The sequence below is a fragment of the Morone saxatilis genome, unplaced genomic scaffold (assembly GCF_004916995.1).
Source record: "Morone saxatilis isolate NCDOM2014 unplaced genomic scaffold, NCSU_SB_2.0 Contig8, whole genome shotgun sequence".
Taxonomy (NCBI): Eukaryota; Metazoa; Chordata; class Actinopteri; family Moronidae; genus Morone; species Morone saxatilis.
In genome coordinates this window covers 24021973-24037326 of record NW_023340257.1, presented here as the reverse complement: position 1 = coordinate 24037326, position 15354 = coordinate 24021973, and the positions used below count along the sequence as shown (strand labels likewise).

The 15354-nt window shown below is 40.7% G+C and overlaps 2 protein-coding genes across 2 annotated transcripts in view; one reads left to right on the top strand and one right to left on the bottom strand.

The window, feature by feature from the left end:
• Nucleotides 1–240: 240 nt before the first annotated feature.
• On the bottom strand, nucleotides 241–11511 carry tgfb1a (transforming growth factor, beta 1a). Its single transcript, XM_035679993.1, has 6 exons — nucleotides 8964–11511; nucleotides 4302–4571; nucleotides 3937–4174; nucleotides 3048–3198; nucleotides 1692–1802; nucleotides 241–1575 (listed from the first exon to the last, which is right to left on the bottom strand). The coding sequence occupies exons 1-6, from the start codon at nucleotides 9292–9294 to the stop codon at nucleotides 1528–1530; spliced, it is 1149 nt and encodes a 382-aa protein (XP_035535886.1). The 5' UTR covers nucleotides 9295–11511; the 3' UTR covers nucleotides 241–1527.
• A 1997-nt stretch (nucleotides 11512–13508) lies between these two features.
• LOC118341690 (cyclin-dependent kinase-like 1) overlaps nucleotides 13509–15354 on the top strand; it is a gene marked incomplete in the record, with an annotated part of 6737 nt that continues 4891 nt past the window's right edge. The window contains 3 exon segments of the mRNA XM_035680009.1: nucleotides 13509–13948; nucleotides 14183–14371; nucleotides 14718–14839. Of these exon segments, the coding sequence (XP_035535902.1) occupies nucleotides 13922–13948; nucleotides 14183–14371; nucleotides 14718–14839 (338 nt within the window).

Genomic DNA, 15354 nt, shown 5'->3' with positions numbered 1-15354 from the left:
AGTTACAGTTTTATACAAAGTTACAGTTTTAACCAAAGTTGTTTTACCTAAACTAAACCCTTAATGTTATAGACCAAAACATTCCCCGCACTTACAACACAACACACTAGGTGTGTTTCAGTTAGTCAAAGGTTCTTTCCCCTTACCGTAATTAAAAACACGCACATACACATGCATGCACTGACGAGTGAAGTGAAATACACACACACACCTACACAACACAGCTCTCTGACAAGTGGAAACATTGCATGTGGTTTAATTTTGATTATAAAAATCTTCCACTCTGACATGATAATTTAACATCAGTGTTTATTTTTTGTATTTTTTTTTATATTTACAAATGCAAATTTCAAATGTTAAGTGCACTATAAAAATATGGTAAACTGAAAAAAAAAATGTGTTGGTTTTATTCCTAAAACAAATGATAGACGTTGAAATAATTATTGAGTTGTGCAAATAGCCTCACACTTAAGATGAAAGTAAAAACCTGTCCTGAAATAAAAAGCAATAAATTGCCTAATGTTCTATGGTGATTTAAAACATTAAAAAAACAAACAGCAAATCTATGTCTTACTTTTGAATCTCTTTCCTAAAACCAACACCACAACCACATCCCCTGACCCTCACCATCTAAAGACAACAAGTTGGCTATGAATCCTGAGAGGGATAGAAACATGATGTCACCACTTTTATAACCACTGTAATGTTTACTCACAGCTGTGACAGCACAGGAAGCTTCATAAGGACAAGCTGGCATTCAATTATGAACACAGACATAGTGACAAAAGCATTGTATAAATCACGTGGGTTGAAAGACAAACAAAGCAAGTAAAAAAAAAAGACGGTTCCTGTGAAACGTTGCTCAGTTGGCTGACAATTTCAGCCTCTCAGTCAGAGGGAGTTTCCCCAGGTCGGACTGTCCCTGTGGTTGTCTGCTGTCCTTTACAGTGCAACGCTCTCCAAAAACACCTGTGGCATTGTCTTCCAGGAAAACCCCAACAACCACTTTTCCATACCTGGGATTTAGCACCTTTAACTGTGACCTCTTTAACACGATGATATGCCAAATTAAAATGTCCCAGACAATCATCTGTGAAAACAAAAGTGTTCTTCCATCGAGGTCATTTTGGTCCATATGTTCTTTGGTATCCACCTTTTTTTGATTATAACAAGTCATTTTAATCCTTTTCCACGTCAAACTGACACACTTTTATACATCTGTCCCTCCAACAAATAAATTAATTCATTTCAAGACAGATCTTTTTACTACTGCAAGGAAAAAAGTATATACACATAGAAAATATTATAGATATAAAGAAGTCCATGGATTGATGTGCGTTCAACATGACAATGGAGGAAAGGTGGATTACAAAGATCCTGATGACTTTAAGTATTCTGTTCCCCTTGTCCCCATTATTCTTGTCCTCTTTATTTCTGTCTCGTACTCCTCTCTGTGGTCTCAAACATAACTTCTTCCATCTCTGTATGTGTTTGAGGAGAGGCAGAGCAGTGTGCCACGCTGTATTTTTAGCTACACTTGCAGGACTTCACAATCATATTGGACAGCTGCTCCACCTGAAAGTGAAAATCAACAGTAATGTGATAAATCATCGTTAAGTGTTGCTTTCACATAAAATGTTCTGTAAACATTTCACCTCAGAATGAGAGTGACTTGGCTGTGGTATAGATACCTTGTGTTGCCTGCCCACATAGTAGAGGATTGGCAGTGGCTCCAGTGCCTGGGGAACACAGCAGGGCTGGGCAGAGGCTCCTGGGTTGTGATGCTTATACAAGGCCAAAATCTGTTAACAATTATATGAGGGAAAGACATGAAAACAGAGAACTCGGCTCAGAATTTCATCACCGAAATTACATGTGCTAAAGCGACTGTAAAAGACAATGGATTTATGAGTTTGAGTAACGAGGGTGCTTTTGTTAAAACCGAGCTACAAAGTGTTGCTTGTTGAACAGTGACTGTATTTAAATTTATTGTTAAAATATTTGTATATTAAACAACCAGTATGTAGGATTTAGAGGCATCTTGCGGTGTAATTACAGATTGCAACTGATTTGTTTCACCCTCCCTTTCCAAGCGCGAGGGAGAAACTAAGGTGGCAGCAAAACACAAACGGCTCTATCTAGAGGCAGTTTTTGGTCCATTCTGGGCTACTGTAGAAACATGGCAGTTCAACATGGTGGCCTCCGTGGAAGGCAACCCAAGGTGTCTGTAGATAACGAAAACACAACGATTCTTATTTTCATGTGATTATACCCTAATGAAAACATACCTATGAATATTGCATTCCCTCCTCCTAAATGTTACACACTGGACCTTTAAAGCATTTCTTAATTATTTATTTATTAAAGGTTTTTCTTTCTGACTGAATAGGTGCAGTAAATAGTTTCAATAAGTGTTGTTTTAGAGTATGTTTTTCAGCAAATTGTGCAAGAAAACTTTCAGATACACTGTATTTCGGCACCGGTCAATGCTAAGATGCTGTTTTTTAAGCAAGTATGATGTTTACCTTGTTCACCATTTAAGTTATTATTTTAGGTTAAGTAATTATTGCTAAAAACAAAGCACAGCTGAGGCTGATAGGAACGTAATTAGTTTTCCAGCTATTTGGATGTCTTCAAACGTTGTGTTTTGTCCACAATCCAAAGATATTCAGCTTACTATCTGTCTGAGTGTCATAACTTTTTTCCTTAGAAAATTGCTCAGACCAATTAATCAATCAAAGTAGTTGATGATTAATGTAGTAGTTTAATAGTTGATTTGTCATTGCAGCTCTATAATAAACATTATTTAAAAGAGTAATAATTTGCTAATCTCACGTTTGAGAAATGAGTGAATGTTTGGCTTTTTTTTCTTAAGAAATGACTGAAATGATTGATTATTTATAAGAATTGTTATTGATTATCATTTCAGCAACTTGTTAAGTTGTGAGAAAGCGTTGTTTTGAGCTGCCAAACCTTCCATGACTGTATCTTATTCAGTCATGCAGTCAGGTGTGGACTGCACAGTACAGTGAGATGTTGCATTATACCTGAGAATATTTGTTTTCAGCATTCCAGATGTAGGTGCAGGACCCCATGCAGTAGTTGGCATTGTAGCCCGTTGGCTTATGTATCCACTTCCATCCCAGATCTTTCCTGAAGTCGATGTACAAGCTCCGCACGCAGCAGGTCTCTGTCTGGCTGCATGAGAGAAAACAGGAAACATCTTTTTTTAAGTCAGGTGTGTGATGACACAGCATAGGAGATTTTTAGAGCACAGTTGCTGTACAAGGTTAACTTTCAAAATCAGTCAGTTTAAAAGCAGCACTAAAGGGTTTTAATGTAAGATGACACACATTCCACCAGTGTATAGCTGTGTAGATTGACGAATCCTTAAATTAAAGATTAACTCTATTTACCTAAATGTCTGAAGAAACATCATAGTAACAAATCAAAACTGTGTAAAATGTGTAAGTGTAAAATACAAGCTGTCTCCTTACAGCACTGAACTAGTTCTCCAGTGCAGCTGAGGCCCAGAAGGAGTGGGTTGGTGGTTTGACACCCGCTCCTTCTGTCCACATGTGTGTTGAGTGACACTGAACCCCAATTGCTCTTGATGGTCAGGCCATCTGCATTGCATCGCTGTTCTGCCTTGCAGCAGTGTGTGTGCATGGGTGGAGAGGCACACCATAAAGCCCTTCATCCTACTAAGGTTGAAAAGCACTGCACAAATGCAATCCATTAACCATATAGCTATTAAAATTATTTGTCAAGAGGCTTAAACAGGAGTAGAAATAGTGTTTTTAACTGTCACTGCCTTTTGAAACTGCCAGTGGGTTAGGTTGCTTAGTCCAGCTTGAAAAATGTCTAATTAAGAACTCTTATTTGGGCTTGAAATAAAATACAAAAGAACTATGTGATATGTGCAGGATTGCTTACGCTGTACAGACATCCTTCGTCTCCGTGGAGCGTTTTTTGCGTGAGGTGCTTGGGCTGCTGATGTTTTGAGGGATGGACATGGTCAGGATGTAGGGTGGTTGCTGCGTCAGCAATTGCATCGCCCCTGTGTCTCCCCTACCAGGGTCAATCCCAGAGATGGCAAATTTGAAGATAGTCTCGCCAGCACTTACTTTGTTGCATTCACAGAACAGCCGAAGTTGGAAACCCTGCTCATCATCTGGTAAAACACAATTTTTAAACATTTAACAACTGAACTAGTTGGTTACTTTATCTGTGAGGTTAAATATCATTTAAAAATGGTCATAATAGCACCAGATAAGTAAATAAAGCTTGTTTTATCTCACCAGTCCCTTTGAGCCACTCCTGCAGGGTCTTTGTGACATCGAAGGACAGCCATTTGTCTCTCCACTGGTTAGTGATAAAGCGAGAAGCGAGGTAGCGGGGCGAATCCCCAAGACCACTGTACAGCTCGACACGCTGCTCATCATATATCGTGGTTTTCTTTATGAGCATCCGTAGCTCCGCACTGGTCAGCAGGCGGTAATCCCCCACACTTTCCCGTATCTCAGAGATGTTGAAGAACATTTTCTTGGTGGTATCTGTGTTATTTTTTCCTGTGTGATTTAAAAAAGGAATTACTTATTAGGATATTTTAATAAAACTATTTTGCACAAGAAGTCATGTTCCAGGTGATACACTAATGAGAAAACATTACATAATATTTAATTTCTCCTAAAAAATCCTCCATTACACACCTTTAAGACCTTTAAGAGATCAAAATTTTGCGTGTATTTGTCTTTTAAAGGTACACCTGTGTGGTTTCTCTCTCCTCACCCTTCAGTTCTTATTTTTCCTACAGGTTCCTGATCAAAGACCAATATTAGTGAGGGTGAGGAGAAAATTAGTATTACTTACAGGTTTTTAGTACAAGAAGTCCATTTTGTGGTCGGGGGGGGGGAGCTCTGGTGTGTTTTTGATAGTTGGCAGACCACAGTTACGGTCTATAACACTGTAAGTACTGTACGCTTTATATCTCTTGGCACAAGAACGTCTGATTTTTAAACTAATATAACATGAGAATGAGACAAATGGGTGCTCTAAGGGAGCAATTAATGTACACGAGGTTCAAAGAGTCAGGTCCTTAAACTTACTAGTTCAGGTTATTTTAGCTATTAAATGTTTTTCTGCATCACACTATATTCTATGTAATGCAATATTTATTATATTTGCACACGTGGTACATACAACAGTGCAATTTACTACATAATGGTGTAGTTAGATGTTCATTATTTTAAGAAATAAACCTCATGTTTTTTTAGTTTTTTAATAAATGTTTTTCTATACACACATCAATAAATTCAAAGTGTTACTCAATAATCTTAACTGCAGCCAAACATTCATCTATTCCAGCTGCTGTAAAGTTGACCATAGAGAGTGTTTTGTTTTCTTACAGTATCCCTGCCCATATTTGCAACATTTATTCCTGTGCCTGCCCATATCATGACAGCAGGAACATTCCCCATGCAGAGCCTGATACAAAACAGAGCCAAGCTACTGAAGGCTTTAACACCATAAATCTAGTAGCGTTACATTACAAAGGATTAAGTTGGAGACGTGCAAAGATAAGCGCAGGAAGGCATATGATCGAGAGTGAAACACCATGTAGAAAGAGAGAGTGAAAGAAGATGTGGGAGGGGGTTTTAACAGGGTACAGGCAAAGAAAACAGCAAAGTAAAGAATGCACTCTTGAATATAGCTCACAGTTGTGAGGGTGTGAGTGGGGGTGCAGAGAAATTGGAGATGTGTATCAATGGAGCCCGAGTCTGGCCCAGACCCAAAACTTCTACTCTGCCTCAGCCTGCCAAAGCCAGGATTCTCTGCTCTCAAATCCCGGAATTACTCTTTGACAGCAGCTACAACCGAGTCTCGCATACTTGAGCTGCTTAGTCGATCTAGGCTGTACCAAGATCCTCCATGTCACGGCTGCTTGTGTATCATTTACCAGTATCACCATCTGTGTCGTTGCATAGGTACTGTTTCACCCCTTGTAGTGAAGCCAAACTGAAACTGAAAAGGGCTGGTGTGGCGTGTAAAGGGAAATGAGATGACATTTTACTGGTCCCACCCAGAGCAGAGTCAAATATTTGGTTGTAAGTGCATGAATGGAAACACAGAGCGTCACAACAGTGTACAGTATGTTGAGAGCGGTGAACTGGCAATGATGTATCAAGCAACACCAAGCACGGAAAGTCTTCGTCTCCAGCTAGTTTGAGTAAACTGAGATAAATGTGTTGAAGGGTAAGAGAAGTGTTTACGAAACAGGAAATTACGTCACTTCTCCTAAGAAGCATATTGTACCATGCAGTACCATAATTACAGTAAAGCTTTATCCACTTCTACTTTTTAATGAACATAGCTTGCATCGTTTCCGTGCCTAACCGCTCTAAAAATCAAAATATAGACAATTTGTAAAATTGGTAGTGTTTCACCCCTTGTGTAAAATCTCTTCTCCATGATCAGAGATCCAGATAGAGATAAAGATAGCAATCTAGCCTGCTCACTTACATGGGTGTGTATCTTTATCCCTATCTTCCAGATAGGGACCAGATAAACATAGCGCCCTGGCCTGCGTACTAACATGGGTGTGGGGGGGATTTGTGTGTTGAATCAGGGCCTATCCACAGGTAAGCCGGGGACAGCTGTTGTGACAGGTAGGGAGACAGCTATGTAATTACCAGTGGGAGGAACCAGATTCCAGCAACAGGCTAAATACCTGCCTCCTTTATACACTTGACTCCACCCTCCCACAACCCACTCGTCGATGTCTCGTTGCCCCACTCACCCTGTTTTATATATACTGTCTTACCCCGGTTGCTCCTTCTTCCTCGTAGGGTGGTAGCAGTTTCATTTACTCTTAAATACCATAATTACTCTAGATTTCACTCCCTAATGGCACAAAGTGGCTGGTTTCCAAAGGAGAAAAGAGTTCCCTCCGCAAACGAGCTGAATTACATTTGGACCAATACCATGTTAAATGGGACGGATGTGACTGCTAACTAGCTGAAGGTATTTTGACTAATCCACAACACAATTACCATAATGGAGACCAAAACGTAGAGTTCTAAAATGCTTTGCACACAAATATGCTTCCCTGCAGGCTGTTTTGGGGTATCAGGAAAGTGTGAGTCGTCCAATAAAAAACACCACAAATTGAAATGACGAATAGGATTGTTAATGAATATAAAAAAAATTAGTTCTCCAGTTGGATTCTATTTTAATTGCTTTGTTTAAACACAGCAGTCCTCTGTGTTTTACTTCTCCCAGAAGAGCAGAAGCTGGATTGTCTTCCACACCCCTTATGTGTGGTTTTTTTTTTAATAATTGCAAAACATTTCTTGCTAGGCTACACATGTACACTCATACACTTGGCGTTCACCCTTTTCTAGTGTGCGGAGGTTGAGTTTGTTAAGGAGTTGTGCTGAGGGTTAAGACAGTGGATGGGTGTTCTCTGGCATTCCACGGAGGTAGGAAACACATGCTCCCCATGGGCACCGCTTGCACCGGACCTGAGTCACTCAAGATCTCAGTGGCCATCAGCCTGCCTTCCTTCCTGCCAAGCTGCCCTGTCACAAACATGCTGCAAATACTCTGATAATAAGCTCAGGAAACCCAGCAGAGAGAGAAGCGTGAGGGAAGGAGAGAGAGAGACAGACAGACAAGAGACGGGTACTGATTGGCAGAGAGAAATGAAAACAAAATATAAAATGGTCAGGGAGAAAGAGAAAGAGATGTGATGGACAACAAGTGACAGGATAAGCAAAGGAGAACCCAGTACTCAAGTTACAGGAAACCCCCAATCCCTGAGGGACAGAGAGAGAGAGAGAAGAGAAAATGAAAGAAAGAATGAGACAGGGTGAGGGTGAAAGAGTGCAATTCATGTCCTCTCTCATTTATTTTTTTTTCAATTTTCCCTCCTGTTCTTTGGTTTTCATCTAACCAGAACAAAATCATGCCCTTAGTTTTGAAAGTTCCTTTGTTCTCTCTTTGGTCTGCACACTCCTGAGCATGGTCCATGTACTCAAGTCTGTCTTTTGAAGTGGTGGATAAAAGAGGGATAGTGTGGATGCCTGCCTGATAGGGTGAGGAGTATAGGCATGCAGAGAACAATGGAGTAAAGAAACAAAACTTTAAAAAAAAATCTGTTTATCATAATAGTTTGGTAGTCATTGCACAATTACAGCCAAAAACCATTTGGCTGAACAAACAGCATATGCAGGGTAGCCAAACAATGCTAATAAAGCAGTAAAAATGCCATGGATACCACGAAAGCAACACAGAGCATCATACCAGATGCAACACAATGCCGCTAACTTGTAACGCCTGTGATCCCTGAACTCCTCAAGTTGCCTGAAGATATTGGATGGAGATCAGAAGGTGTACTCATGTTGAGGGAATTTATGGACAGGATTGGAACTGACACCAGCCATCGGTCAAATGTTGGTTAATTTGGGCTGTAGCCGCTAAATTTCTAAGCCCAGTGAGGTAGGCTTAAAGCTAATTACCTGCGCCATGGAGGTTATGTTTTTGGTTTACAGAAAAAACTACAGGCCCAATTTTCATTAAACTTGGTGGAAGGGTGTACCATAGGCCAAGGAAGAACTTATTCAAAATTATTTTTCACTTTCATTAACATTGCAAGATAGGTAGATAATTGTAATACAGATGCAATGCAGATTTTTTCTTTGGTTTTGGTACATTTATGTACAGTTTCATCCAAAGAGCACCTGTTGATTTCCTTCTGCTTTAGTAACTGTTAATATAAGATCTGAAGAATGAACCTTTTTTTTCTGTAAATGTAGGAGTATAAATAACAGTCATACTGTTTTCTTTACATTCTCAGTCATGTAGTTAAACCCTCAATGATTGTCTTAATTCTTGCCAATGGGTGTCCATAATCGCACAGTACACCGCTGATGTATTGCTATTCTGTGTTATTTGGTACTCACTGGTCATGTTGAACTTGTGCAGCACCTTGGCGAAGTACTCCTCCTCCTCCTGTTCTGTGGAGATGTCTGTCTGGACCTCAGTCTGCTGCTCCTTCAGCATCTCCTTGGTGCTGTTGTAGAGGGACAACAGGGGGGTAGGGATCTCCTCCTCGTCTCCAGCCTGATCCGGCTCAGGCTCTTTGGGCAAACGCAGTTTGCTAAGGATCTGGCTCCTAATGGCTTCAATGCGCTTTTTCTTAACCATCTCCAGGTCCAGCGTCTTACATGTAGACATACCACTTACGTTGCCAACTGTGTACACAACCATGAGCATCAAGAACGCCAGCTTCATGGTGCCAACTGGAGTGTTTGCAGCTACTTATGCTCTTTGGTTCTTAGCAAATCCTCTCTCACCTTTTCTTTCACTGCCTGCCTCCAACCGGGGATGCTCAGGGAACAGTGAATCACTCCGTGGAGAGGTGTGACTGACGCAAAGTGTTTACACACAGCAGAACAATTAAAGCACTGTAGAGAGTCCTGAAAGTTCAGGGTTACTGGTGCCACAGCTGTCGCTGCTGCTGTGAAAACCACCTAACACTTGTGTCTTCTTTGCATAGAAACAGGTGGAGAGAATCCCAGTGGGCAGACAGACATCGAGTGATGAGCCAGCCTCTGACTCAGCCACACAGGTAACACAATGACGTCTAAGACACTGAAGTGAGTCCAGAGTTAAGCTGTCAAATGCTAACAGAGTCCAGCCAAAACATGCACATAGCCAGCACCCCCAAGGCTCAAAAGACCTCTCCAGCACCCATCAGTCTAAAATAATTCACCAACACTCGAATACTCAACAGATATGGCTCTGAACTCACAGCAACTTGCGATTGAAATGGTTTCAAGCCTCCACCTGCAATATTGAATTTGAATCCTGTCTTACTCGAAGCAAGTATACTGTAGACACCTCCACGTGTCAGCTCACTGCTGTATTGCTCACCAGGCAGTCTCTCTTTACATGTCCCCGGAGATCAGCCTAGCGAATGTGAAGGCAGCTGTATAACACTCAGCAAAATGAAGAGTGGTGTTGGCAGAGCTCAACTTACTTACTATCTTTTCAGCTGACACAGCTTCCTGTCCCACAAGGTCTCTTCACAGATCATTCAGGGCTATTGTACATGTATGTGGTGTCAAATAGGCCCTCACTAAATGTGTTTAAGGAACAGAAAATATCATTAATACGTCCTGTGCTTAAAGTGGAAAAAAGGCCCTCCTATTTCTCTGTTTTCTGTTTTTTGAAGTTTGATCAGATGACCTCTGGCTTCCTTTACAGCCCAGATAAAACTCTCAGGGGCTTTGAGTCAGCCCGGAGCTAATCAAATACCCACAGTGCAGGGGAGGAAAAGATAACGTAGTATATAAAAATCTCACTTTCACTAACTTATCCCTTACTCCAGTCACTTATGCAGTCAAGCCATTAATAAATGTCCCTACAGAAAAACATCTGATAAACTTGTATCGCTGTCCGCTCTGACTACCTCTTTTTTAGAAATTACAGCATGTGATCTGTGTACAGCTACAGTTCACCAGAAAATGCTTTCAACACCTCTAACTCGTGCCTACTTCACACACAGATCAACTGTCTTTGTATCTGTTTCTTCATTCTTATACACAATAATCTCCTTCTGTCAATCACAAACACTGTCCTCATGTAACCAAAATGTTAAAGTTGGACACACCTTCTCTTTAAATGAGTGTACTATCCAGACACAGCAGCAGTAACGACAGCAGTAGCAGGAGCAACAGTTCCTCTTTGCTCTCGCTGTTTTGGGAATCAGATTGCAGTCTCGTCTCTGTCCTCTCCTCCCTCTATTCATCCATCGGTATCACCTCTTTTATGCCCTCTGCAGCTCCTTCACACCTTCCCTCTTCATTCGCCTCTAACACAACTCCCTATTCCCACCTTTATTTAACTCCCTGTCTCTCTCCCTTTCTTTCCCGTGCGCTCTCTCTCTCTCTCTCTCTCTCTCTCTGTCTCCTTGTGCTTGTCAGAGCTTGCTGGTGACAAACTGATTTGTGGGAGCTCTGAGCTCAGCTAACTTTTCTCTCACACTCACTCGCTCTGTAGCTCTCTCTCTCTCTCTCTCTCTCTCTCTCTCTCTAAAACTCTTCTTTTTTTTCTGGTTCCTGTTAGTTGTCTAATACAGAGAGCAGCTCTCCGCCCAGGAAATGAGGGTAACGGCCGCAGTGTAAAACATCTGCTGTTTAACAGAGCTCTGCTGCCTGCCCTGTGTCCACATCAGGAAGCCAGGAGCTGAACACACTGAATAACTGCTCTCTCACACTCTCTGGCCTGTCTGCCACTGAGGCAGTGATGACTGACATGTCAACAAGCCTTGCATGGCACCAGTGTCTTGCCAAACTGACAGAAACATTTACCCTGTGGCTGCGAAGGTGAACGCCTGCCTAAATGTCTAAAAGTAGAACGGTGAATTTGAAGGGATGGAGAGCCAACAGGGCTGAGCTGTGTGGTGCACTGTCCTTGGTCTGGGTTATTTTTTAGAGGTTTAGATTGTGTATTTTCAAAAGGAAGGCTTGACTAAAACAAAGCATTGATGGTTTCAATCATTCTGTCTCTGTCTGAGGGATGATTCAACAGGGAAGTAAAGATAGTAAATTACCATTGTACAGTCTTTGTTCTTGGAATTTTTTAAGGTTATGCCCATATGTGTTTCCCATGGGTGTCTATTTTGTTCCATTCACCAGGATAGTTAGGAAGAATGAGCCATTCATCAAACACCAGCAATAAATGGTGACATTTACCATAGGGAAACTCTAGGTAAAAATCCCCTAAAATACTTGCAATAATAAAAACAGAAAACAATGAGATACTATTGATAAGTTGTCCCACAGTATCAACTGCACTATATATCTGATTACTGTTAATGATAAAAGGGTGAGAACAAAATAAGTGTGACTGTCAAATGTCAAGAACTATTACTGTAACGTGTCCTGTTGTGTTGGCCTGTAGGAACTTTGATGTGTGTGCCCTGCCACCTGGTGGTCAAAGGCGATACATCATTTATAGGAGGACTATTTTTTATACATTTTTTCTGATCTAAACTTTTTTCGCACTAAATAACTGTGCAGTATAAGATGTACACAACCATTATAATAGTAGCGTATATTGGAGTCTCAACACCGATCTTCTTCCTGTGTCATACTCTCTGGTATGTAAAATAACAGTAAAATTAGAGGAAAGAATTCTTCCATGCAGCCTCAGTTTTCTTTTTTTAATTAACGTAGCAGTTACGTATTTGATTAAATCAAAGATTACGAGCATTTCCTCTTACACTCTTAACCAGAGATGTATCCTGTGATAAAATTAGAAGGTATCTGAGCACAGTCTATAAATAGAAAGCCACTGAACGGATATCATGCTATGTGTTCTTGTAATGCAAATAAAACCTGGTTTAAAATCCCAGGTAAATGTTCTAACCTATCTTACCTGCTCCCCATTGCACTTTTAAAATACATGCATGGGCCTCTGAACACAGCAACCTCTTACTGACCCCGTACAAAGCCAACGAGTCTTACCAGTCTGCCATGGGGCATTTCATACCCTCCACCACAAGGCCTTGATGCCAGCACCTCAAGGCCTTCTGTGTGTCTCTGGTTGCAACACAGTCTGCTTTCCCATCATTCACCATGAAGTCCTAAATGATTCTGCCGAGGATCCCAGAGAGCCCTGGCAAACTCCAAAGCCTCTGAACCAGACGAGCCGAGGGTGGACACTGGGGGAGAAAATATTCACAGTCAACAGATATGCTATAAATCTTATTACCACATCAGAGTTGGTCCTGCATACATTTCATATCAGTGGCAGAGTGACATGATGCTGTAGCTTCAGTCTTTCTGACTGCAAAACCATGGTGGAATAAGGCCTGCTCTGGAACTTTATTTGGATGAACAGCTCAGATATTGAGATATGATTATATGAGGCAGATCCGGTACATTAGCAGTGGTGGAAGAAGCACAGAGATATTTTACTGGTAAGAATAGCGATAAAACAGCATAAAAATACTAAATTGAAAAAAGTGCTGCACTCAAAATCTCACTCTCAAAAAATACAAAGAATACAATTATATCATATGTAATTCAATTATTATTGCAGCTGAGCTCCTTTTGCAGGATCATATTGTCAAATTGATAATTTTGGATCGGCATAACTATAACTTATGTCAAATACACCAATGATTATAGGTAAAGTAAAAATCTATCATCTATTCTCCCCTATCTCTCCATGATGGGCTTATTAAATGTTTAGGCTACATTTGAATGATTCAACCGAGTAAAATTCAATTTTGTATCAATACAATTGCACAGGCTACGTTTATTGGGAATGTTAAGAGAACATGTATAGGATCAGTGCTGTTAAGACTACTATCACATATTAAAAATAGGCTATTACAGAATTGTGAAGTATGCTGTAACTGTCTCCATGGTTACACCGAAAGTTTGTTCCCGTTAGACTAACGTAGCCGGCTTCGTGAATCGACGTTGCTCTTTTTTTCTGCGCAGTTTCTAAGGGGGGTAAGTTAAACGCCGTAACTAGCGGCGCATTGACGCACTTCTCCTGTGTTTTTTATGAATAAAACGTTTACGAACACGTCGTTGTACAGTGTGAAACTCGATTCAGAATGGAGACTTTACGTTGACTTAACTTAATGGACGGAGCCGAGGGGGAAACACACACCGGCGAGAGAGAGGGTTACCAAGGTAGTGACGACGCGCAGGACGTGGAGACAGCGGAGGGAGAGAGTAATAGCAGTAAGAGAGAGAGAGAGAGAGAGACCTCTGAAATCCTGTAACAATAATAATAACGTTATGAAGTTTAATTTAATTTAAGGCTGAGAGAAGTGGCTGCGCACTGAGGTTACCTTTGCGCATGGACTGAAATCACCTGCAGGCTCGTTGCTGACTTGATGAAGACCCTTTCTAATTCTGGACAGGTGAGTCTCTCTCACCTTCAGCCTGCAGGTTGTGACACTGCAAACTGTAGTTGCATGAGTTTGTTTGTCTACAAAACCAAACATCTTTTTTGGACTGTGGAATCACCTCTCCGGGTTACGACCTTTTCGAAAAATAATAATCCTCTAATCAAGTTTAGGAAGATCTATTTTAATGTTGTTTTTAATTTAGAGAGGTGGTGAGTTTGTTTGTTTGTTTTTTGCCCTTTTTGACAGGTGACAGCAACTTACTGCCCAATGGAGAAATATGAAAAGCTGGCCAAAATTGGTGAGGGTTCCTACGGTGTGGTGTTCAAATGCAGACACAGAGATACTGGCCAGATAGTTGCCATCAAGAAGTTTGTGGAATCTGAAGATGACCCGGTCATTAAGAAGATTGCACTGCGAGAAATACGCATGCTGAAGGTGAGAAGAGATTGGTATTACCCCATAGTATCAAGTTTGCTCACATCTAACACCACAGGTGGACACGTGTACGCGCACAGGTACACATGCACTCATTAAGTTATATTTTTTGGGTTAGGAATGACCCATGCAGAGGGATTATTATAACTATACACTCACAAGTCATACACAAGGCAGTTTTAAAGAGCTTTACAGACACTTTAAAGGCACTATAGACAATAAATAAAGACATACAAGCAAATAACAGGGTCAGAGCTGATCTGTAGGTTTTTATTAAACATTTAAATAAATATTTTGGGCTGTTCAGCACTGACACGCTGTCACATCTTCTCTGTCGGCCCTGCAGCAGCTGAAACATGTGAATCTGGTCAACCTGCTGGAGGTCTTCAGGAGGAAGAGACGGCTCCACTTGGTGTTTGAGTTCTGTGAGCAGACGGTCCTCAATGAGCTGGACAAACACCCTCGAGGGTAGGTCGCAGGTTGCCTCGCAGCGGTTGAGACGTACAGCAGACATCAAGTGTTGTTTAGTAAGATCTGAATGTAACAGTTCAAGCTCTCTGAGTTGCTCCGAGGTAAAGCAGTGAGTTAAGGTACATACCAAAAGGCTATACATGGAAAATGTACGTTAATCTTTCACTTTCAGTGTTCAGAAGTCTGTTATCTATTTTGTTGGCACCTCTCTAAGAATTCATGACAAACGTGCAGAATTAATTAATTTACTTTTATTTACTTTTTTATTCTATTTATTTAGATTAGGATTGTACATATAAAACCTATGAGCAGTTTATAAAATATGATGCATTATTAAAGTTAAAGTTAAAATTAGCTCCCTTTTAACCAGCTACAACATTAAAATGTTGCTCATTTGTTAAATCAGAATCAGAATCAGAAATACTTTAATAATCCCAGGGGGAAATTATTTTTGTTACAAACTCCAGATATACAAACAACATATATTATACAAGCAACATCTATTAAGAACA